The sequence below is a fragment of the Taurulus bubalis genome (assembly GCF_910589615.1).
Source record: "Taurulus bubalis genome assembly, chromosome: 2".
NCBI classification, from domain to species: Eukaryota; Metazoa; Chordata; class Actinopteri; order Perciformes; family Cottidae; genus Taurulus; species Taurulus bubalis.
In genome coordinates, this window is record NC_136590.1 from 5,708,474 (window position 1) to 5,734,269 (window position 25,796).

The window sequence follows — 25,796 nt, forward strand, 5'->3', positions numbered from 1 at the left end:
TCACTGGGAACCCACTAACACGTAGTGGCTTGTCGGTTCCCAGTAGTGCTCGTGGGCCTGCCTCCCTGAGTCCTAACCAACACATCTGTCCTTTATTATAATGTCAACACGGTGGCAGTAATTCTTTAATAAAGATGCATTTTAACATAGGAGAAAAACTAATGGCGATAAAATGGGGTCATTGTTTTTGCAACATAAACACACTTACCTCATCGTTACGTACAACCTCAAATAAACCCAACCTGTCGTCAGATGTTTAAACGGCATTTCTGGTAAGGTTTAAATAATGTTCCCGAAAAAGCTGTTTTCAATTGGAACAAGACAGAAGAGTGAGTCTCCCTCTCTGTAATGGGAACCAGCCCCGTGTCTCCTTTGTGCCAGGTTTAACAAGAAAATAGAATAAATAAGGGGCAGGATCAGAAACTGGAGCAAGGGTCACTGGTGGCCAGTAATCACAAATCAGGCCAGTCGCCATTATTTGGGATTTTTAAATCCCTATAAACAAAGAAAAAAAACAATCAAGTACAGGATCTGAGAGGAGAACATACTTTCTTGTCTTTTCATCACAGTCCGTGCAGCACTGGTAAACTTTTAGCTGTCTTGGAGTTATTTTTGTCCCTACTTGTGATGTCAATTTACATCTCAATCCTATAGATGAGCCAGCGATGACAACTTGGGTTCTCGGCTCTGTCTCGCTTCCTTTTGTTGTTTTCAAAAACCTCTTCATCGGGCGGCCGGTTCTAACTACACATGAGCGATACATTAAAACAGTCCTGACGTGGTTTTAGTTTCGGCTTTCCCAACAATTAAAGGAGACATCTTTGAGAAATCAAAGGGAGCCTTTTTGTATTTTCTCACCGCAAACAATTACTTAAGCGGTTGTTGCAGCTCGTCAGCTGCTATGTTGTCAATAGATCATGTGAGATGCTGTATTGCGTCCTCTGGTTTCCTCTCTTATGTGTGATGAGCCGTTATTTTGAAAAAACTTGCTGTGTGAGCATGTATGTGAGTATGTTGCTAATCAGTTGCAACAGCCCGGGGGTGAAAAAATTAAACAGAAATCCATTTTTGTAGAAATGCAACCTGACGTTGGCCAATCAGATAACCTGGCAATCCAAAGCTGGGAAGCCATGCATGGGGGAATAATGTTATTACTATTCCTAAGTGTGCAAACAAAACAAATCCGGTTTAAATTAAATCGATGTACGCCAACATTTTGTGACAATCCTAAAATCCTAAAACATCCTTTTAGCTCCCAGCTAATTTTTCACGGTTGTGTTTCATAACTTAAAAGCACTGCATGTACTTTTTTTTAATGAACTTCTCGCATGAATCAGCAAAACTCCATCGTCAGTAAAGCCAGGAGGCGAGAGTCATTTGGAACAACTCTACCGGACTCATAAAAACAAATATTACGCACGTTTATGAGGAGTCCCAAGACAGAACCTTCTGCCCACTGGCTGGCCTTTACGTGTTGGATTGTTTAACAGTTTCATTACATAAATACGACTGCAGCTTGTTTTTTTCACTATCACTGTAAACTGCTTTGGCCCTACGATGACCCGAGCCTCAGCAGCTGAGATGGTATTCTTTCTACATTTGATTTATTGAATGAAACTGACGTCAGGTTTTTTTTATTTTGGCAGATTTTATTATGGCTGTTTTCTTCCCTCTTTTGTCTGCTTATGAGCAAATTCCGGTCAGATCATTTTTTGGCCTAATAATGGAGCACCAAATGAGCCAAAGAAAGAAACCGCTTGATTAAAAGTGAGACTGAGCCCAGTCTTTTTGAAACACCTGCTGGTATTATCTTCACTAATCGGTTTCGCACTCTTTCGGCCTGTTTGTACATGTATCATTTCTGCATGCGTAATTCATATATCTTGATATCTTGTGTATGCTGGTACAGAAGCAGAGGTTTTCCCAGCGGATACACTCCTCCTCATCTTCAACAGCTGTGCAAGAATTTGCCGAGGTCTGTTTCTTCTCTGCAAAGCACCACAGGACGTCCTCCTGTCTCCCGGCCGTCCACATGCATACAAGCTCTTAGTGTGGCGTGCAGGTGGGAATAGAGATAGGAATGAACTGTTAAACAGTTAAATTATTATTTCAATTTTAAAAAGCTGCGCAAAGCTCAGTATTTGTCACATATAAGATATCATGGGCTTTGCTTTTAAATATATCTTAAACATTTTTGTCTTTTTCTTGTACACATACATGGAATTTGACTCCGGTTTCACGTAGCTCTTTGTACTTATATACACAATATACAATAAAAAAGATAAATATAAAAGAGACATTAAAGACAACAGAGACAAAAAGACAATTAAACATAACTAAAAAGTTTTTTTTTCACACTCAACATGACCCTCTATAATAGGTTTTATGAAAATCAATCCATGTAATATTTCTTCAAGCAAACCACGAGGAATAATCTCTCAAAATGTCAACATCAGAGTTTGTTTTGGTTCAGCATGCTTCCACATGAGGGAGACACACTCCTCCCAGCTCCAGCCCCCTTTTTTGGAGTTCAGAAGGAATGAAAAAATCTAGAAATACATAAATATTTTCCTCTTTGTGGAAGACGTACAAAAAAATCCGGAGCTCTGCTGGAGAGAGAAACACGCAAGGAAAGAGACGCACGGACAGAAAGGGGGAAGTGAAGACTTAATGCAAGAAATTTGGGCAAAAAGGAAGGGGAAAGAGGAAAAACTTCACTCTGCAACACGTGAGCTGTTTGTCAACTCCTTTCCTGACATATGGACCTGTTCTGCCAGAAGTCACTCTAAAGGGCAAAGCAAGGGCGTGAGGCAGGGAGAGAGAGGGGGAGAAAAGCTGCAAACCTTTTGGCTGAGGTGAGGAAAGAAAAAGCAGTTGAGAGCAGAAGAGAGAGCGACCGAAAGGCAGAGTGGAGGAGTGAGGCGCCCCGTTCCTTCCAGCGAAGTGAGGGGTGGGGTGGGAGGAAGAAGAAGAAGAAGAAGAAGAAGAAGAAGAAGGAGAAGAAGAGAGGAGTGATAACGAGTCAGGGAAGGAGGGAGAAGCGTTGGCTGGACATGGGGCTTTGTGCCGTTCTCCTCATCTGTCTCTCCCAGGCTGAGCTGGGGAGAGTCTGGGCTCAGCAGCTTGAAGGTAAGCAACCAGGTGTCAGGTATTCATCCATCTTCCAATATTAACACTGTTTTGGCTGCATGTGTGTCTTCAGAACAGTTTCCAAATATTCAGGTTACAATACATATTATATGTGAGCAGAATTATTGCCACAGGCAGGCTGGATTAATGTTGTTGGCCACTTTTCTTTTTTGTTTGGGTGGATTTGCGTATTTGTGAAGACAACATGTTCCTTGTCACAGGAAGCACATGAAAGACATATGTGCATGTGTGTGTGTGTGTGTGTGTGTGTGTGTGTGTGTGTGTGTGTGTGTGTGTGTGTGTGTGTGCGTGCGTGCGTGTGTGTGAAGGTCTGGGTTTCCTTGAGATGCCATTCCAAAAACCACTGTTTCCAATTTGAAAAACCAAACATCTGGTGCTCACTTTGGTATCATGTGATCGGAAATCCTGCACTTTAGCAGATAGATGTTTGAAGTTCACCAGTAATGTAAATTATGACTGGTGTTTTTTAATTCCAGCATGGCACTTGATGAAAGTAGAACAAATCGATGAGAGCTGAGCCGAGACGACTTACATTTAGAAAAGTTTCTTCATCTTCTATGTTGCGTTATCTCATCTCATCTTGACAACCAGACATAATGTGCTTGCTCTGTGCATCACCCTCATATGTATGCTGCATCCCTATATGTGTGTGTGTGCGTGTCTGTTTGAGTGTACGCGCATGTATGTATTTTTGTTCTCCTTGGAGATACATTATTTTTAGCCAGCCCCCGTTCTGCTGCTGCTGCCGCTCCTCCTCCGACAATCAGCGGTGCTCCAGTTTCTCTGGCCTATCCTGTGGTCCCAGTTCCTCTGATCAGGGGCTCTGCAGAGGACGAGCCGACACACTGTGCAGAGGGACCAGACTCACAGATCCCCTCCCGCCCTAACATCTGCAGGCTCATCTTCACAAATACACTTTAAAACCAAGGATTCATTTCAGGTTGTCAGCCTCACCTTTAGCAGGTGTCCCTCTTTTGGGCTCATAACTACGTGCTAGTGCTTGCTCACACCAGAAAGTAGAGCAGGTCTTCTCTAAATAGACGTATTTGTACCAACCCCTCCAGTCTGACGAAGCACGTCTCTTCACAGCAGTTTTCCATAAAACGTCTGTTTCTGCTCTGTGAGGAGGTCGGCAGTCGGGGCTGCCTGCAAACTGACCAGCTGTGACATTCTCACCAAACTCTGCACAAATGTTGCATGTGTTTACACTCCACCTGCATGGTCGCAGCAATTCTGAGAGACTGTTATCATATTGTGCTATGATATGGTAGAAAGAAGCTATCATATGCGTCATTTTAAAGAGATATTCTTTATTTTATTTAGTTTTGAATGTGCTCTATCAGCAACCAATAAACCAGTAACACATAAACTGTTATATACACATCTTAACTAGTCTCACAAGTGTTTTCTGTATATTATACTATTTCAATTATTCGTATAGCCCTTGTGGTTGAGGAGATAATCTGGAATCCATTCGCAGTTTTTGAGACAACACGGCTGGGGATAAAAAAGTTAGCAAAAGCAAGAAGCTGCACTAAGTTATTAGCATTTACCAGTTAGCACTAAACACAGTCAACAAGTACAGGTCAAGCTGATGGCGCTAGATGAAAGTCAGTTATTACTGTCCATCCAGAAGGGGAACATGAATATGAACAACATTTCATAGCAGTCGTTCCAACTGTTATTGAGACACTTCCCTGTCAAGTGTCAACCTGCTGGTGGCGCCTAGAGGAAAAGTGGAGGGATGATAGTCATGAGGATAATATATCGTCTGGGCACCATGAGTGTAAAAGAATATACTTGTTGAGGTGTTTCATTTTGAACTGAATTGCTAGAGTGACGCATTAAATCAATTTAATCAACCGTATAAGTGATTTTTTCCACTCAGGTCGTGTCCCTTTTCTTGTAGCTGGAAACATTGGTTACACCTCCCAGTGCAGGTTGCATGACCTCTACAGTTCAGCAGGTCACCAAAATCCCTTGACACTAAATGGAGCTTAGTCAGCATGTCTGATTATAAATGATGTTAATGGCTTTTATTATAGTATCCGTTCCAGATAGTGAAATAAAACAGTAGAGGAGATCTCTGGCTATAAATAGTTTTATCTGGCATCATGAAATGCACAAGTCATTTGATACTGATTGAAATATAGGGACACATTGATTCACATTGACATGTTTTGGCTTGAGTCTGACACAGATATTAATATGTTTCATACTGGATACAAGACTATTGTGATCTAAATCTGAGGTGCAGTGATCAATAGTCACTGTGGGTCTCAGCCTGCAGACAAAACAACCTGAAGAACACCAATATTTTCTCTCAAACTTTTTCCTTAGTTGCCACCAAGAGAATACCTTCAGTCTTATTATTTTAGCCAAAGGGAATATAAGTATCTCCACAGTCCAGCTTGTATTTCCACAAATAGCCCAATAATCTCTCATCATGTCAATGGAGCCTCCAAACATCAAGCTGAGCCATAGAAATCAAAACATCACATGTTAATCCAATAGATTCATCAGGAGCTTCTGTTAAATAATATCTCATTGTGGAAACACGGTCAACTACGAACTGGAACAAACACCATCTGCAAACTGGAACTAAATATTGGAAACAACTCCATGACAGTAAATCAAAAGAATGTATAAACCCTGTGTCCATATTTATCCGAAACGCTTCTCTTCTCGGCTGCTTATCAGTCCAGCTGCCAGCGTCTCTGATTGTGTGTTGTGGTTACTGCCGTTCCTCTGAGCGTCAGATGCCAAATGGCTTTGTCCCACGCCATCAGCCCCAAGCTGGTTTCAACACGGATCTCCTCTTTTTGAAAGTCCAACCACAATAAAAAAACACTGTCTTAAACCGCAAAAACACACACTGACAAACACGGCATTGACGTCGCATTTGGATTGTTCCGCTAACGCAGTGGTTCTCAAACTGTGGGGCTCTGCGCCTCTAGTGGGGTGCGGAGGTATTACAGGTGGGGCGCAGAACTATAATCAGTGCAAAACAGGTTACCGTAAAAGTCGGGTTACTTCCCCGCTACTACCTTCGGTCAGTGTCCCCGTTAACTCCCCGCTGTAGCCAGCTGGGGTTCCTGCTAGCGCTCCGTTACTTCCCCGCTAACTTCCGCTAGCTCCCGAAAACCACCGGAGGTAGCGGGACCACGCTCGACACCCGACTTGGGCAGAGGGGACGCGGGCAGTAGCAGCAGCAGCGGCCGGTAGCAGCAGTAGTGCTAGCTAGCAGCAGCAGTGCTAGCTAGCAGCAGCAGTGCTAGCTAGCAGCAGCAGCGCTAGCGCTGCTCCTACCTTGCTACAGCGGGGACACTGACCGGAGGTAGGAGCGGCTTGTAACCCAACTTTTACGGTAATTGCAGCCACAATAAGATATTATAAGTTATTTTTGCACAGATATAACTATATTTGCATTGTTCTTGCACAAAGTTCTTGCACATTTTATTTGTTTTTGTATGATGGAGCAATCCGGTATACTTGAAAAGCGATTTCAATTTTCTTTATTCTATTATTTTAAAAAGCACGGATGGAGGAGTCACAAAAAGCGATTTCAATCAAAATTCAGCATGGACCATTTTGTTGCAATTTTGTTGGGGCGTGAACATTTTTCTTCCTCCAAGGTGGGGCGCGACAAACAAAGTTTGAGAACCGCTGCAATAACGGTTCTTTTGCCAGAAGACTGCAGGTGACACCGAGTGTCTCATCGGAAGCTACGGGGTGGAGACTTTGTTCGTATCGGGATGTTTGATCGTGTCTCCTCTGTTGTGTTTGGACGGCACATAAAGGTTCCCTCTCTTCGGCGTTTCCGTCTCTGGAGCAAAGATGTTGGCCTTCTGCTCTCTGTTGTTGTGCTTTGCAGATCATTTGCTTTTCCTTTTCCGGGACCTCGTGCGTGCCTTTGTGCCCTCGGTGTATTCCCGAATGTGCTCGCACTACAAAGTGTTGTGCGTTTGACCAGATTGCTTTCAGAGGACTTTTATTTTTTTCACCCTGGACTTTATCCAGCTGAAACAGACTGAGAGACCATTAAGCTTTTGTCTCCGTTGAAGAAACGTGTCTTTTTCATCTGGGCTGTGTGGTCCAGCGACTGTCTGGCCTTCAAAAGCTGCTTTTCAAATCATTAACATGTAAAATATTATGTTTCTTTAGTGTCTGTCTGCAGGAAATAAATAGTTAGAATTCCACAAAAGATTAAACAAATAATGAAAGAATGCCACAGAGCTACTGTACGTTTCTGGGAAAAGACAAAGAGAGGGGAACGGGAAATCTGCAGGATTAGAGGTTTAATTCTCACTCAGGTCAACACACATGGCACTGCAAGACATGTCGGATTAAAATCGCGGGAAAATTAGAAAATTTACAAAAAATTGTATTCTAATCGAGGCACATCATAGTGCACCGTTACTGTTGAACCACCCGCTCGTCACCAGAAAATGTGTCACGTGTGTCACTTTAGTCGTGGGATTTCTGGGCCCCGTTTCAAATTCACCAGGATGTGTTTTTCTGCTCCAGTTTGCACATTCCCAATGCAGATCACACACACACACACACACACACACACACACACACACACACACACACACACACACACACACACACACACACACACGTGTCTGCCAGACCTGATGCTATGGAGGTCACTTAACTCAAGTCCTCGTGCATCATATTTCTTGCCGTTAGAAGTCCATCCAGGCCCACATGCAGACACTTAAACAAGGCTAGAGAGCTTCTGGGATAATAGGAAATGAAAACATTTATACGCACGATCTTATGCAGGTCGGCTGCGTTTCTTATAGGGACTTGACGTACATTTTGTAATAACTAATGCACAGTCCCCGATCTGTCACTTGCAGTCTTCCTCCCCCTTCAGAGCTCTTCCTTATCCCTGCTGTTTGACTCCTCAGCTGTTTAGTGATGATGGTGAGGATGAGGTTGATGATGCTGAGTGATGCCAATCTGACCCAAGTAGGAGCCTCCTGTTCTGAAGCCGTGATAATAGCTTCCGTTGCACCGTAATCAAACAGGATTCCTCATGAGAGCCGTCTCCCCTGTGTGTGTGTGTGTGTGTGTGTGTGTGTGTGTGTGTGTGTGTGTGTGTGTGTGTGTGTGTGTGTGATAACCTCTCAGTATTTCTCTTGTCCCATTTTGTTCCTGTAGTCTCCTGTAGACTTCTGAGGGTGAAATCTTACAGAAGAACCACAACTTCAAATGTTTGTACAGATTAAACCAACAGGACCTCACGTGTTGACCTGTGAGCTTTAGAAGTGCATTTTCTGCATATTGTGTTACCTTATAACAGCGCTAGACTAGCTAATTCTCCTGTCTTTATGCTAAGCTAAGCTAACTTCGCTGCATGGCTGGCTGCACAGTACTTCTCAGCTAATTCTCTGCATGAAAGCAAACCAGCATGTTTCCCCAGAACGTTGCACTATCCTCACGATGACATCTCCCCCTTTCATGATTAAGCACAGGGGAGTTCGGGAAAACCCAAAAAACATTTCACCCTGAAGTGACTGTCAAGCATCTCATTCTAAAACAACTGCCTTTTTACTCTGCTACTACAAAAGACTTTCCACCAGATGGTGAAGCTGGCGGCCGGGACTTTCTCCCATTCGGCCACCAGAGCACCAGAGAGGTCGGCCAGAGAAAAGCATTTCTTTCTAGAGCAGAGGGGATGCATTGTCATTAACAGGAAATCAAACTATTGCCACAAAGCTGGAATCAAACCATTGTCTGAATGATCAATGAATGCTGGAGCGTTATGATGTTAATAGGAACAAGCAGACTAAGACTAAGCCAAGAAGAACCGCTCCAGACCACAACTTAAAAAGTATGTGGACCGGACTGTTGGTCATATGTCGTAACCACTGTTTAAAAAGGAAAGAGGCTGAGAGGGAGGTCTGAACCACGGACTGGCACTTGTCTTTGTTATTCTCAAGATGTTCATAAAGAAGCGGTTACTTAATAGACAAATCCTGACAACAAACTGGATTTAACCTTCAACTTGTTCTTCGGTGGAGAAAAAACAACGTGGGAGACCTTCAGCGAATACTGCACCACTCTGTCTGACAATGTGCAGAGGGCAGTGAGTCACGGACCAGTCTGCTCTTTATCGTTTAAAAGAAAGGACGAGAGAAACAAATGTGAAGAAACACAAACACAAAAGGTCCATCTGTGATCTATTGAGCAGATGACAAGAAAACCCACACAATCGTAGGTGGTCAGACGTAAATACACACAGGAATAATGGGCCAATAAAGAACGCTGCATCCAAATAAAGGTTGTATCATTAGTTAGTAACCACCTGCGGTCCAGCCGAAACAAACCCTTTTATTGGTTTTAGATGTAGAAATTAGAAAAAAAGGGTATTTATGGCCACTTTGGGTTTCTGAGTTGTTTTCGTCTGTCTTCCCCTTCCGTGAGTTATTGCTGAAAACGTTGGCGACATTTTTTTGTGGACTCTGCCTGCTAATGATCCAAATCATGGCAACGATAACGAGCAGATGTGACCACAGGGGTTTCAAATTGTTCCAGTTGCTTTTTTTTTAAATACATTTTACCAGATAATCACAGAGCTTTTTTCACACATTTTTGGGGAATTCAACGATCGAGTCTGGAACCTAAAATGTCTGTTGAGGAGCTGACAGCGTGTTTCCATTTGAAGGTCAATAACAGGTGAAGGATTACTACAGCGTGACAAAAACATGGCCAGAAAAAAAGACATCTTGGCCTTGCAGAGTTCAAGAGGCATCTGTTGGGTCATGGATTAAATCCTCCTGGACGTCATGCGTGCAGCCAACATGTGTGTTAACTGTTCCCGCCTCCTTCTAGATGCACCGGGTGGGACTCCTCTGCAGACAGATGTGGATCTGTCCGGGTTTCACAGGACCAGGAGGGACCAGCGGACCCTCCACAAAAACAGGGAAGCCCGCAACACCGGAGGAGGACTTGACGTCAGCACCCTGACGGACAACATGACCGTCGTGGTGAGATCCAAATAATAAAAAATAAAATAGTTTGGGGACAAATAAAACACAATATTCTCCCCGTAAACAAGAAAAGACAATAATCTGACTATTGGGGTAATTCTCTTTAAATTAACTAGAGAAGCTTTGAGTGGACGTTATTCTGTCGGGTGAACTTGTCCATGTGCCAATTTCAACTCAATTCCTTTTGCATCTGTGTGTGTGTGTTTGGAGTGTGTGTGAAGACGTTTTTATTTTTGTCTTGCATTGCAGATTCTTCTTTCGCTTGAATTCGCAAAAAAAAATCAAATAAATTGTGTTGAACCTTTCTTTATATTTTCTTTCGGTCCAAATCAAATTGAAAACAGACGCCCGCCTCGTCCGGCCAACTTACAGTGTTTGCTTAAGTGTGAGTATGTGCGCGTGTGCACGTGTGTGTGTGTGCACGTGTGTGTGCTTGTGAATGACTCACTTGGACAAGATCACATGTAGCCCTGTCGGGCTGCTGCTGCCTCTTTTGGGGGGATTTCTGATCCCAGTTTCCGAAACTGTCCAACTGGGAATCTCTTTAGTAAATCAGTCAGCTGTGAGGGGAAAGTATTTGATTGTTGCTCTCCTCACCTAGAAAACATTGGCTGCTGTCAGGCAGTGGAGATGGGAGAAAAGAAAGTGGGTCACTCGCTGTATATGGAGCAGCCGGAGAGGCAGCGAGAGCGCTGCATTTAACTGCTCCACTTTCTGAGCCCACACTAAACCCCAGAACCATTGCTCTCTGTCACCTTGAACTGAGGCATACATTAATAATGCCATCAAGAGAAGAGAAAGCAGTGTGTGCAACGTGTAAACAGCTCCCCCAAGTGGAACCGTTGGTTTCTGTTCGGACAGATACAACCCTGTTACAAAGTCTGCTGCGGTGGTTCCCAACCAACCTCTTAAGTTAACACGCATCTCTTCTATTGGTTGTATATGAAGTGTCCGAAATTGACTTTTTCACTCATCGACCGAGACAAAAATAATAAATTGCCTTTTTGTGGCACATGTACATTCGTCTCAGGACATTTCATTTCATGTTGAATACAAACGTAAGAGAGCGTATTTAATATGTTGATCAACAGTTAATCAATCCAAGCCTGTGTACAACGCAAGAAGTCTTGATCTCAAAATTCGACTGAAGTATTTGCTGTTAAATGGAAAAATAAAATCTACCTGCATTTGGCGCTAGGTGTGTGAATTTCAGCCCCTGGTTGCATGTTTTTTGATTGGTGAGCAGATCAATCAGAGGATGGTTTTTCACAAGAAGAAAAGAAAAAAGTGGAGGAAAGTCTCCAAAAAGTACATGATTTTGTGGAGCAAAATGTTTCTTACCTCAATTTATGGATTCATCTACAGATTATTTTCTCGATTAACTCATTCCTTGTTTTATCTAAGACATGTCAGATAACAGTGAGGTGATGTAAATGATGAATGATATTCAGTTTAAATATCAAATATGACCAAAAGAAGATACAATCCTGAAATTTGAGAAGCTCAAACCAGCATTTCTTGCTTGATAAATGACAAAAATGATTAATTGAGAAGCTAAAGAGATGATATATTCATGTTGATCGTCTAATGCAGTGGTTCTCAAACTGTGGGGCGCGACCCTCTAGTGGGGCGCGGAGGTATTACAGGTGGGGGGTGAATTTTTTCTTTTTTTTACGACTTTTTTTAATTTATATAATCCTTGATTAATCCCACAGTGAGGAAATTATTCTCTGCATTTTACCATCCTTAGTAATTCAGGATCAGTGTGCTGCTGTGAAGCTCTGGGGCTTCAGTGTCTTGCTCAAGGACACTTCAACATGAAACTATGGGGAGAACAGGGATCGAACCGGCGACCTTGTGACTTCAGGATGACCACTCTCTCCATCAACATGATAACTTTACATAGTACAAAAGTACAATGTACACGGACATAAAACGTCATTAATAAATACATGGCAAAATGCCTGTACTTTACTTGTAGAGGAAAGCAGCTCTACAGCCACTAATGCTGATACAACGTGAAGGCTCATCTCACATCTGCACTCATTTTGTTTGGCACAGGTTGAACGTTATTGTTATTATCTTGAAAATATATTCAGTGCAAAACAGGTTATTTGGAGCCACAATAAAAACATTTTTTGCCAAATATTAGTTATTTTTTGCACAGATTTAACTTTATTTGCATTGTTCTATCTAACAAAGTGATTGCACATGTTATTAGTTTTGGTCTGATGGAGCGATCTGGTTTACTTGAAAGGGATTGTTCTTTATTCTATCATTTGAAAAAGCACGGATGGAGAAGTCACAAAAAGTTGGACCATTTTGTTACAATTTTGTTGGGCGGTGGGGCCCGAACATTTTTCATCCTCCAAAGTGGGGCCCGACAGAAAAAGTTTGAGAACCACTGGTCTAATGGATTAATTCAATTAGCAGCTCGAATGATATTTTAAACGTTAAAGCTGCATCTATTTTCATAATTGATGTTTTATATATTTCCTCACATCCTTCAGCCTTAACTGATAACAATTTATCATTTCAGAATTTCACTGCAAAATGATATGAATTGTGGAATACTGACGTCATTCAACGAAGTCAATGGCTGTTAAGCGCACTCTACATGACCTGAGCGTGTGATGAAGACTGTGTGATGAAGACTGTGTGATGAAGACTGTTTCTGATGAAGACTGTTTCTTCTTCCTTCGTCTCTCAGGAGGACTCTAAGCAGTACTACACGTGGCGGAGCTTCGGTCCAACGGACAGACGGACGGCGGACTTGTGGGTCGACCTGAACAAGAGTCACGTCCAGATCCACGGCATCCTGTCCAATGCTCACCAGAAAGCAGCGGTTAGATGAGCACACACACACACACACACACACACACCTACACACACACACACACACACACACACGGTCTGATTTAGCACCCGGCCTTGTCTGATATATTTTCTTTTCCACAGAGGGTGGCGCTTTCTTTTGATTTCCCTTTTTATGGACACTACTTAAGACAAATCATCATCGCGACTGGTGGTGAGTTCACTTGTGTGCCTTCATTTTTTGAGGATTTTAATTGCTTAAAGACTTGTAGGAGAAAAATAATCATCCAAGAGAGAGAGTCATTTGTTTTGCTCATGAATGTGCAGCAGATGGGAATGATAATCTGATATTCAATGTATTAAATATCAGTCTACATAAACCAATGGCTACATCATGACAACTGACCACGCAGTAAATTTGTCAAAGTAAATTTTACTCAAATTGAAAAAATATTTACTCTAAGAAATATAACATTTGGTCCCAGTCTAGAGTAAAATCTACTCTTGCCTCAGAGTTAATAACATCTACATGATGATATATTTACTAGAATTAGATTAAATTCTATATAGAATTCTATTTGAATTAAATTCTATATAGAATTCTAATTGAATTAAATTCTATATAGAATTCTAATTGAATTAAATTCTATATAAAATTCTAATTGGATTAAATTCTATATACAGTTTTTCCTTTGCAGTGTGGAATCGAGTCACATGATAACAGGTGATTGTATATATTTTCGGGGGGTAGCTGCCTTTTAGAAAGGCTCGAGATTGTTTGACATGTTTCACGACCAGTGCCAAAACAATACGGGAGTTTCACCGAGAAAATACATTCATCAGTACAATACTTAAGTCCTCAGATGTTAAATGTCGTTCTTCATGCTCTGCTACAAACACATTTTGGTCGATACCGAGGAAGTATTGAAGTTTAAAATAAAAAAAATGTTTGAAACTACAGCATGAATTCGGAAATAAAAGCATTCCCGTATCTGTCCCCAGGCTTCATCTACATGGGCGACATCACCCATCGGATGCTGACCGCCACGCAGTACATCGCTCCCCTCATGGCCAACTTTGACCCCGGCTTCTCCAGCGACTCCACAGTGAGGTACTCGGACAACGGTAAGCGGGAGCTCGGCGTGGTAAAGTCTGTGATGTTTTGGGAGCTCCTCGTTTCCCCTCCTGACCGGCCTCTCTGTGTGTCCCGACTCCGCTCAGGCAACATGTTCGTGGTGCAGTGGGACAACGTGCACCTGAAGGACCGGGAGGCCGAAGGGCCTTTCACCTTCCAGGCCGTCCTGGACAGGAACGGAACCATCGTTTTCAACTACAGGAACGTAAGTGGTGGATTTTTCAAACTGTTTTCTTCATCGTCTGTACACTTTCTCAGCATTTTAAAGCGGACGCTGGTGTTGTTTGTTCAGATCCCCATGCCGGTGGAGAGCATGAATTCCACGGAGCATCCGGTGAAAGTGGGACTGTCCGATGCTTTTCTGGCCCGCCTCCCCTCCTCACAGCCCTCAGGTGACTTTTCTTTTCAACACGACTGACTTTTAAAATGTACGGATGTGTATTCTGCCACTTTGACAAAGATAACCATAGTTTCTTGATTCTATTTCTACAATATGTTCATGTCTCTCTTATAAATCTTTTATAATAAGGAAATTTCACACATAATCAAGTAAAAGCAGAACTAAAAGGATTATTTTTTCATGTGTGTGTGCAAGTTTCTCACTAGTCCGTATTTCTTTTTCTACCTCTTAATCAGTTAATGAGGTAATGGACAGTTTTGCATCAAATAAGTATTTAGAGTAGTCTTAAAAGGTACCTCTTAAACCTTTAAACAAAACAGAGCAAAAGCACGCTAACATTTGACATTTTGTCTTTGAAGAAGAGAATCACCGCACCATCTACGAGTATCACCGCATTGAGCTCAACATCTCAAAGCTCGTGAGCAGATCTTCTTTTGAGCTAACGCATCTGCCGTGTAAGTACATCCTCACACACCGGCCGTGACACGAGAGCCGCTGTCTTCTCCTCTTTAACTGCGGGACGCCGTGCATTTGATTCCTCCAGCTTGTCTCCAGCACACGACCTGTGACCTCTGCCTGACGTCCAACCTGACGACGGGCTGCGGCTGGTGCAACACGCTTCAACGGTAGGATGCGATTCTGACAGATGGATCTTGAGATGAAGCCTCAGAGAGAGAGAGAGAGAGAGAGAGAGAGAGAGAGATGGGCTCATCTCACTTTGTTCTGGGTTTCAGATGCTCCGATGGCACCGACCGGCACAGACAAGAGTGGTTAGATTACAACTGCCCCGAGGAGGTGAGGTTCATTTCCCCCCGATTGATGCAACAGAGAGATGAGCAGCTGGTTGGTTGTTTCTTCAATCCTTCCTGTGGTCATTCACTCAGGCAAAAGGCACGTGTGAGGACTACAACCCCGGCACACCCGAGGGATCCATGACCTCCTTCAACCAGTCTTCTCCAGGTCCAACGTCTTCCTCAGCTGTGACCGAAGACCAGACCGTCACTAAAGGTACACTTCTCAGAGGGCCGACTAAAACAATGTCTGGAGGAAGTCAAAGACGAAGGCAAAGACTGGACTGTTGTTGACAAAGACGTGTGAAAAGGGAGTTTTACCTCCAAATAAAGCATTTTAGATCATTTGGCTGCACTGTTGGACGGTTTCCAACCCGTCTGATTGTCTCACTGCTTATAATTTTTTTTGCCATGTGAGACGTAACAATGATCCTAATGTTCTCAGATCACAACAACTACTTTAATACATTTGTTTATATGTATCTATGGAAATGGCTAAAACTATGAATAACTTCCATGTTGTAATAAACCAGAATTTTCCTTTTAACTGCCTCAGTGATTCTACCACAAGCTGGCTGAGGGCTGTTTTGGGCTTTAATAGTCAATTTATTGGTTGACTGACTGAGCTGCTGTTAAACTGTTTGTGAGTTATAATACACACATTTTAATACGCACACATAATGCAAAACAGACGGTTTTATTTCTACCCCTTTATGTTCTGGGGTTTTCTCTTGAATAAACAAGTGCCTATAAATCAACAATCTCTGTTTTTGGGCCTCTCAGACGTACAGACGAGTCCACCCGACCTCAGCGGCATAACAGAGAACACGGCCATCATAGCCGGTGTAGTGGCTGCACTGGTTCTGCTGGTGGTTCTGACCTTGCTGGCGGTTTACTACATCAACACACACCCAACCGTCGCTCCACCGTTCTACCTCATGCAGGTGAGAAACAACTCATTCATGTTTAAAGATATAAAACGCACACTCGTGTTTGCAATGATGGAATGTAAGTATATTTAAATTTGCTAATTTGAGGTGTATGTACTTCTAAAACAATATTTTTTTAAATATTTTTTTTATTTGGTGCTATTTCTGGACAAAAAAACATAGTAACATTTTCAATAGATGACTTTGACAAGTAACAGACAATTGTTTACAGTATCAGCCCTGTAGGAGCTATTTATTTGATTCACAAGAAGTATGGTTTGTATATTTAGATTAGATTGTTTTGATATATTAAGATAGTTTTTTCTTTTGATAGTCTTTTTTTAGTTCAATTATTTGTTGTTGTTGTGCAGGTATACTTAGTTTTTTGGTTTGTTCGCTTGTTTATTAATTGGATAACACTGTGGGCACCTGGGTTTATATGTAGGAGAAGGCAGGTACAGGACCAGCATGCACCTGGGTTTATACGTAGGAGTAGACATGTACAGGACCAGCATGCACCTGGATTTATACGTAGGAGTAGACAGGTACAGGACCAGCATGCAACTGGGTTTATACGTAGGAGTAGACAGGTACAGGACCAGCATGCAACTGGGTTTATACGTAGGAGTAGACAGGTACAGGACCAGCATGCACCTGGATTTATACGTAGGAGTAGACAGGTACAGGACCAGCATGCAACTGGGTTTATATGTAGGAGAAGGCAGGTACAGGACCAGCATGCAACTGGGTTTATACATAGAAGTATGCAGGTGCAGGACCAGCATGCACCTGGGTGGGTATATGTTTTTTTTTTTACCAGAGCAGGAGAGGCAGCTTTGTTTTTCTGTTTGTTTGCTTTTGTTTTGTTACATAAATGATGAGAAACAGACTAAACCACAAACCCCACGCTGCGTCGGTGGCCGCTTTCATTTATGCTTAATTTGGATCGGGCAAATGGCCCTTTCAATGAAAGGATCTGACTACTTCCTCCGGCACGCCAGTCCTTGTGTAACATGCTGTCTGTCGTTCGCAGCGTCGCACCAATAACTACTGGCCCTCCATGAAGTTCCGCAACCAGGGCTGTCAGTCCAGCTACGCCGAGGTGGAGCTCGGGGGTCACGAGAAGGAAGGTTTCATCGAAGCTGAGCAGTGATGCTGAGACTCCTGGACTGACAGGACCGGGAGAGCAGAAGAAGAAAGAGGGACACCATCTTGGGACGGCACGAGCATCACAAGAGGAGGACACACAGACGATCAGGCCGACGCGGGGCGTCCCGACTCCGACCCTCGGCGGCGGGACAGTGTTCACTGTAACTGCTGCTGTCTTCTTCCCAGCTTTTCTCCGTGTCTTTTTGCTCTTTGCCATCACACACAGGGGGATTTTACCATTTTATACAAAAAGGGGGTTGGAGGGTCTGAGAGGACGACAAAAAATGATGAGATGCAAAATGTGTAACTGTACAAAAAAACTAAAAAACAATGCAAGATGTCAGGGAATGACTCGAACTAGCCTTCATACTGCAAACCAACACACAGCTCGACGTAACAATGTGTTTCTGTTATTTTTGTTTCATGATGTGTGAATGTTATATTTCACTATAACAGATATTTAGCAATGTAACTGATAGTGATTATAATGATTGAGAAATGTTGTTTAGATTCCTTTTAGAGACGGTTTTCTGTTAACTTTTCTGTTTAAATGTCTTCTAATAAAAGCTGGTGGTGAGTGTCGATGATAACCTAGGGCTTGGTGATGAGTTGAACATTTTTATCGGTGCAGACAATATTGGCCTATATTTAGACCAGGAATATCAATTAAAGTCAAATGTGGAGAGGTCACTGTCAGGTAACTGTTTAATTTACATGCTGCGATTGAGCTCTTAAGGCTTTCACTCATTGGTGACATAAAGATACAGATGAAGTAATCTACGTTGGTTTTGCATGAACTTTGAATGAACTCTATGTCGAGGTAATGTGAGGAAATAATGCATCGAATGAATGCATGTAAAGAAACAGCCCTTACTGGTATGCATTGTAATATCCTTATTGTGATACCATAAAAAAAAAAATATATATATATAGGGTAAATATATATATATATATATATATATATATATATATATATATATATATATATATATATATATATATATATATATATTTACCCTATATATATTTTTTTTACAAGAAGTCAACACATTAATCACAGATGACAAATTGATCCCAAGTCATGTAACGCTTTGTCCCACAGATGTCAACACATGAGAGGCTTTAACTACGGAAACTCAGCAACATAAGACATGTTTGTCTCCACAGTGTTTAACACAGAACTTGATTTTATGACACAATGTCTCACACGGGCCCGTTGGCTGCTGGAGTGAGCATCAACACATTTATTTAGCAGGCTTTCTGAATGACGACTTGAGTTAAGGCTTGAAAGAGACTGCACATTTTTAGAAGATGACTAACACAGCTGTTAACTAATTGGTCCTAATTAGAATGACCACTGATAGCAGCCCACAAGCAATGCTAATATGTAAGTATAACGCAAATATACATATATATATATATACATTATTTTGTATTTATGACGCACATATATATATATATATATATATGTATATATATATATATATATATATATATATATATATATATATATATATATATATATATATATATATATATATGCATTTGATTTATATAGTGCTTTTCATAATACTCAGACACTTTACAAACGTTTTTAAAACGTTCATAAAAGCTATGCAATATAAACAAAAACATTAAAAACAATACAAATAAAAACATAGAGCACACAATCATATAGTAAATATTGTCATTTGACGTCGACTTTTGCATATGTAACAGGCTTGTACCTTTGCCGTAAATACATATGAACGGTTTCCGTCACGTTAGAAGAACGAACCATTGATAAAAATAAAAAAATAAGAAAAAAAAGAGGGGGCACCCGGATTTGAACCGGGGACCTCTTGATCTGCAGTCAAATGCTCTACCACTGAGCTATACCCCCAATGCATTCAACGACGCATTATTGGCTTTCTGACCACTGTCTTCTGTATATCCTCCATTAAATTGTTTAGCTCTTTAAACAGCTATATAATAGGTGTGTTTTATCGTTTTATAGTTTTTCTATATGATAATGTACGTATTGTACTTCCTAGTATTGCGCAAGTCAACAGGACCGTCTCTTTCTTCGCGTTATATGAGACACATCTCTACACTGGTAGAGGTCAAAGTTCTGGATTCAGGCAATCTCTTTCCAGAAATCATGACCCGATTATTAAATATAATCCACGGACCCTGTTGTGAGCAGTTTCGTGTAGGAACTACTTTCTTTCCACCTTAAACTCTGGTCTTGAAGAGCTGCAATGAGTGTTGCAAGCCACCAGGTGTCACTGTCTACAAAGCTTCACATGACTTCATCTGCTGGTAAATAACTTGAGTAAATATATATATATATATATAATATGTCATTGAAATAAAATAAAATTGCATAAACCTTTAGCTTTTGATACAACCGGTATTCCTGGTCATTTTAAGGATTTAAATTTGCAACATCTGGTAACTTTTTTAACCCACACGCAACAGCTGAAGTTTCCTCTCGCCGACGGTTCCTGAAGGCACCACGAAGGCTTGGCTCCTCCTCGCGGCGGTATATTACTTGAAATGCCTGCAGGCGAAGAAGAGGAGGACGACTTGTGTCCCAGCTGCTCACCACAGCCTGCACTTTACTGCCCAACACCTTTTTCATTTATTTGTATTTGTTTGCATTAGTGAGTTTGTTGTTTTGTTTGTGAGGAATTCCTGCGCCAACATGAATCCGCCCTGTGGAAGATGCAATAAACCAGTTTATCCAACAGAAAAAATAAATTGCCTTGATAAGGTAAGGTCGAACTCCATCCACTAACACTTTAATTTCACTTTTAGATTAGATTTAGTCTAATCCTGTATGATAATACGTTTCATATATTTGTAGAAGGCAAGAAGTTGTGTAAAAGTTCAGAATAATGTTATTGGATTATTGATGCATTAATGTCCATGGATGGATGGATGGATGGATGGATGAATGGATGGATGGATGGATTATTGATGCATTAATGTGTGCATCACTTTCATGTTGAAGCTGGTGCTGGTGGAGCTCATGTAACTTTATTAACTGCTTGCTGCCTGTGAGGAGACACGTTTTCAGTTCCATCTTAATCTTTCATGCATCATATTTTATTTGTTGTTTATATTTTCATTCGGAGTGAGCAGTTTGCCTTCAGGAAGGAAACAAATCTGTGATTGAGTCAGCAAATAAAAGTTGTCAAATGATTTTAAGAAGCATTAAAATGGTCATCACTGGACAGTCAGAAGTTTTTAAAGTATAATATATACCAGTAAACAGCAGAACAAAAACACACAAAATGCACACACTCAGGACGTTTTTAACATTGTTTTCCAACTTCAGACTAATCAAACAGAGTTAAACTGAAGTTTAACCAGGATCGAGTGATTTAATAAAGGCTTAAACTGTTTTAAACTAGATTAAACATGAGTTAAACTTTAAACGTCGACTGCCATATAGTTTCCTCTCTTTGCCAAAATACAAACAAACTTTAACCGTATATACAAAAACGGTTGAAAGATGGCGGAGCACATAGTGTGTGTGTGTGTGTGTGTGTGTGTGTCCCTCGTTGAGGGCCTCAACTCATTAAAGGAGACATGTCATGAAAAACCCACCTTTTCCCTGGTCGTGCTCACACATTTGGATCTCCACCCATGACTTGACTCTAGCTTTGCAAAGCCTCTGCCTTTTATTTTGTTTCTGTGATGTTTTTTATTTAAAGCAACGGCCTGCAGCTCTTCTGGGGCCCTCAGGGGACAATAAAGTGTGTCCTCTCTTTTCTCACAAGCCAATCAGAGACTGGCCTTTTTCTTAAAGAAACAGGCACGAAAACGAAGTTTCCGATAGAAGGTGAAAACAGGTATATTAAGATAAGATAATCATTTATTAGTCCTGCAGTGGGGAAATGGTATACAGACAGACAGTGAAATTGTGTTTTGAAGATTAAAGCATGTAAACATGTTCTAAAAGAATCCCAAAATACAAAGTGTGAAGCTGCCAGGTAAAGACAAAACTCAGATTAAAATCAAAGCCAAGCAAAAATAATCAGTTTTCTCGAATTTTCTCTCAGGTGATGCATAAACCACAGAGATCAGAATAAATTAGTTTTTCATCCTTTCATGTATGAAGGAATTTGCATAATGCTATCTGGAATTTTCTCATTGCAAAATACAAAGAAAAAAAACATTGACAAAATGAATAATTTATTAAACAGGTTGCTGGTAAAAAATGCAGTTCATTTAATAATCATTCTCATGAGGTGATTTTGCACGTTTCTTATTGTGACTCCTTCGGCACAGAGGAAAAACAGATGGAGTCCCCACTCTGTCGCTGCAAGTTACGATAATGTTCATTTCTTTGTCTGTTTTATCTGATATAAAATGCATAAATCCAAAGAATGATCCTTGAACTCTTCGCTCTCTCCAGTATTGGCACAAAGGCTGTTTCAGCTGCGAGGTCTGCAAGATGGCCCTGAGCATGACGACCTACAAGGGCTTTGAGAAGAAACCTTACTGCAGTATGTGAGTGTACACACACACACACACACACACACACACAGTTCTTAGAGTACGTTTGTGTGTATAAGTCTTGTTGTCCGTGAACGAAGATGTTCTAACGTTTTCTGTTGCTCTGCTCTCATCTTTCAGGCATTATCCCAAAACCTCCTTCACCATCGTGGCCGACACGCCTGAGAATCTGCGTCTCAAACAGCAGAGCATGCTCAACAGCCAGGTGAGAGGTATACTCGTCCTAATGGCTGTCATGACTCTCTCTCTCTCTCCTTCATCCATCTTGGATTGACTCAAATGAGAGCTCCCTGCTTCACTCTGTCAACAACCTGGCGTGTGAGTCTCTTCTTCCATTCGACTCAGCCGGCCTTCGCTGCTCTTAATCTCTGATCTAATCGCACTGTCGGAGCCAGACGTCTCACCTGATCAAGGAGTTAAGTCCTCCAAGTCACGCAAAACCAAATTAAAGAGATTCCTCCACGGCGTGAATCCCACTTGAGGGATTGTCTCGTCACTCAACACTCTGAAGCGTTTCTCCCTCTCCTCAAACCTCTGATCATCACTTTTAAGATAAAGCATGATAAATCATGTGCAAGCCAACCATTTGTTACACTGAAAGCTGTTTTCCTCTCTCTCTCTCTCTCTCTCCCTCTCTCTCTCTCTCTCTCTCTCTCTCTCCCTCATGCAAACCCTGTTCATATAACCATAAAAGTCTCGGCAGTCAAGCTCTCTGACTGAGGCCACATATTCCTCATAGCAAGACCATGACTCACTGTGTGTGTGTGTGTGTGTCTCAGATTTACTTTCAAGTAAACATTCCAGGTTTGTTTAATGTCGTTTAAAGTGTCCCCCCCCCCCCCCCCCCCCCCCCTCTTGCGCCTAAACCTGCGAGGAAATCTGACAAAAAGCCATTTAGAGCTCAGCATGTGTGTGTTTATGTTTATTTGTGAACCACATTTGGTCGACGTGTGCGTGCGACCTCAGAATATCTCATCTATTCCTCTTCATTGAATAATCTAACAACACCATGTTTTAGATGTGATGTCTTTCCAACCTCTTACCATATATGCATAGTTATGAATGTGTGTCTGCATGCACTTTCATAGAAAATATTTCCCTTTCCTATTATATGTACGATCCGGACATTCCTGAATCTATAGTCGCTGACTGGCTTTAGACCCACAAAATGATGTTTATTTTTCAGATTGAAAGTATTTTCTTTTTTTGTATTATAAACATATTATTATTTGTTTGTATATATATTATAATTAGAACCGTCTTTGTGGAGGAAATAGCTCTTTGATTGAATCCTTTAAGGATAAGGTTGCAAGTATAGACGCCACTTCAACGTGACCCTTCGCTAAGCCCCGCCCCCTATTGACAGTGTGGAGCCCACACTGTCAATAACTGCTCTCCCTGAATACATATTATCACATTTTTTTGGGGGAAAATAAACAGTGATATCAGGGAGAAGCAAGCAGAAGGTCTATAATGTGTGTTTGAAAGATTCAGGAAAGCTACAGATCACAAAACCAGCCTTAAAATAGAGACAATCTGAAACGACTGCATGAAAGTGAATGATGTTTGTTTTTTATTTACATTATAGTGAACTGTACATTGCAGGCTCTTTACAAGGGGGACTTTGAAAAGAACAAAGGGAAAGGCTTCAGCGTGGTGGTCGACACTCCGGAGATGCAGAGACTGAAGAAGACGCAAGACCAGATCAGTAACGTAAGAAACACACCAGACGGGTTCAAGGCTCGGTCAACACAACACAACACAACTCGTCTTCTCTCCCTTCGGTGGGGCGTTGTGGAGCAGATAGTTTGGGTTTCACATGTCCAGTTCATGATATATCTTCTGAGATAATTTGGGACATTGTGTATGCAAAGACACCACAAACTAAATTCCATTTAACTTTATTTTGCACTTTAAAGTGCAAACATCTTAAACTTTAAAGTGCAACATCTGGCAGTGTTGTTTTTTCCCCTCAAGGGACACAAACAAGATGCGAGCAGCAAGTAGAGCCACATTAACCCAAAGACACAACCGGACAGGTCCAGTAACAGGAAGTAGATTTGTCCCGGACACAAAGCTGAGAGTCGATCAGAGGAGGAGAAGCAGAGACGGAGCTCAGAGATCCTGCAGACGCATTTCAGACATTTCTCCTCGTCAGCTGCCGTATATGGTCAAAGTCTCTCAGCTGTGGATGCAGTGGGAACGACACACACACACACACACACACACTCTTTTTCTTTTTTGTCTCATGAGAGTTCTGGGTGCAGAAAGGAATGACGGGTGATAAGCTGCATGAGAAAAAGGAAACATCTAGTAACTTCTTTTTCCCCCGGTAGTTTCCCTCCTCCTGTCCTTTCTTTCTTTCTCTTTTCTTCCTTCCGCCCTCCTTTCTTTCTTCTGGCCGTCTGTTTTCTTTCTTCCCTCTTTCTTTCCTTCCTTCCTTCCACATCCATCCCTCCCTTTCTTTTTTCCTTCCCTGCCTTCATATTTTCCTTATTTGCATGTGTCCTTCCTCTCCCTCCTTCCCTCCTTCCTTCCATAGCTCCATCTCTCCTTCTCCTCCCCCCCACTTCTCTCTCCCTCTCTTCTGTCCTTTACTCTTTTTTGTCTCTTTCATGTTCTTTCCTTTCTCCCTATTTTTTCTTTCTTCCTTTCTTTCTTCTTTCCCCATCATCTCCCAGCACCTCCTAAAATGGTGAGCTGCTTCCCAACTGTCAGGATGTGATGCATCTTTAACACGCGGTGTCACTGTGTGTGCAGATAAAGTACCACGAGGACTTTGAGAAGAGCAGGATTCGAAGCGACGCGCCTCCTCCTGAGAACAGACAAGGTGAGAAACGTCTCCACTAACATTCTCTAAACATTCACTGTTTGCATTTTCATTAACGTGTGTGTGTGTGTGTGTGTGTGTGTAGACGGTGAGGAACAACCACCCAACCCTGAGAGATTCAGTCAGCCGGTCGTACAAGCGCGCCCTGCTGCTGTAGCACCACCTGGTGGGGAGGTAAGGCTACTACACAGACATACTCTATGGGGACACCTGAAGATAATCCCCTGCCTCATAGCACCTCTTCCTCGTCCCTGTGCGTCTCCACAGAGACGTTTCCGGGCCGTGTACAGCTACGCGGCAGCAGAAGCAGATGAAGTGACCCTGCAGGAAGGAGACCTGCTCTCGGACGTGGAGCGGATAGACGAAGGCTGGATGTTCGGCTGCAACCAGCGCACCGGCCAGCGGGGCATGCTGCCCGCCAACTACGTCAGACCCGTGTGAGACGCGAGGAGGCCCACCTGCAGCGCGAGCCGGTCCGTGAATCCGTCGTCACCGTTAGCAGTCAGGCTTCTGCTCAAAAGCACCTTTTTGCAAATTTAAATCCTTTTTTGCGTGTCAGAAATGAGATTTTACCAATTTAAATGCATTATAATACAATTATTCCTCACACTGTACTTTTTTTCCTTCCTGAACAACCACCTTTAATGTCCATGCTGTAAAGTGCAGCCCTGACAGAAGTTGGTGCTTTCACGTGCTGCAGGGGAAACACCTGAATCCATGTTTGAAAACTCATGAGTCTTGGTTTGAAATATCAAGAAAATTGTCATTCGAGCCGATTTGTTAAAAAGTTAAATATGAAACTGTTAAATTTCCCTTTAAGATAAAATATGATACTTTTGCGTCGTACCTTCTTTTGTAAGCATATTTGACATCATTCAGTCGTATTCCATTTCAGATTAAATAATATTGAAATATAATTGATACATTCGTGTGCTCAGCCCTTACACATTACAGAAAAGATGGAGCTAATTTAGTTACCACACACACGGGTAATTTGGAGATTTCACAGGTGAATCAATAACAAAATGTAATGCAGCTTCAAGTATTAAATAAACATATTGGAGTAAAAACAATATTTGCCTCTAAAA

At 41.8% G+C, this 25,796-nt stretch overlaps 2 protein-coding genes across 2 annotated transcripts; both read left to right on the forward strand.

The window, feature by feature from the left end:
• Positions 1-2,912: 2,912 nt before the first annotated feature.
• LOC306750843 (plexin domain-containing protein 1-like) lies at positions 2,913-17,960 on the forward strand. The gene is made up of 13 exons (XM_079234319.1): positions 2,913-3,129; positions 9,997-10,151; positions 12,865-12,999; positions 13,113-13,182; positions 13,971-14,093; positions 14,190-14,308; positions 14,396-14,495; positions 14,863-14,958; positions 15,048-15,129; positions 15,238-15,298; positions 15,388-15,511; positions 16,078-16,238; positions 17,257-17,960. The coding sequence occupies exons 1-13, from the start codon at positions 3,054-3,056 to the stop codon at positions 17,374-17,376; spliced, it is 1,422 nt and encodes a 473-aa protein (XP_079090445.1). The 5' UTR covers positions 2,913-3,053; the 3' UTR covers positions 17,377-17,960.
• Positions 17,961-19,994: 2,034 nt separating this feature from the next.
• On the forward strand, positions 19,995-25,738 carry LOC306751345 (LIM and SH3 domain protein 1-like). Its single transcript, XM_079234910.1, has 7 exons — positions 19,995-20,127; positions 21,778-21,872; positions 21,999-22,083; positions 23,484-23,591; positions 24,639-24,708; positions 24,794-24,882; positions 24,976-25,738. The coding sequence occupies exons 1-7, from the start codon at positions 20,059-20,061 to the stop codon at positions 25,147-25,149; spliced, it is 690 nt and encodes a 229-aa protein (XP_079091036.1). The 5' UTR covers positions 19,995-20,058; the 3' UTR covers positions 25,150-25,738.
• Positions 25,739-25,796: the final 58 nt, after the last annotated feature.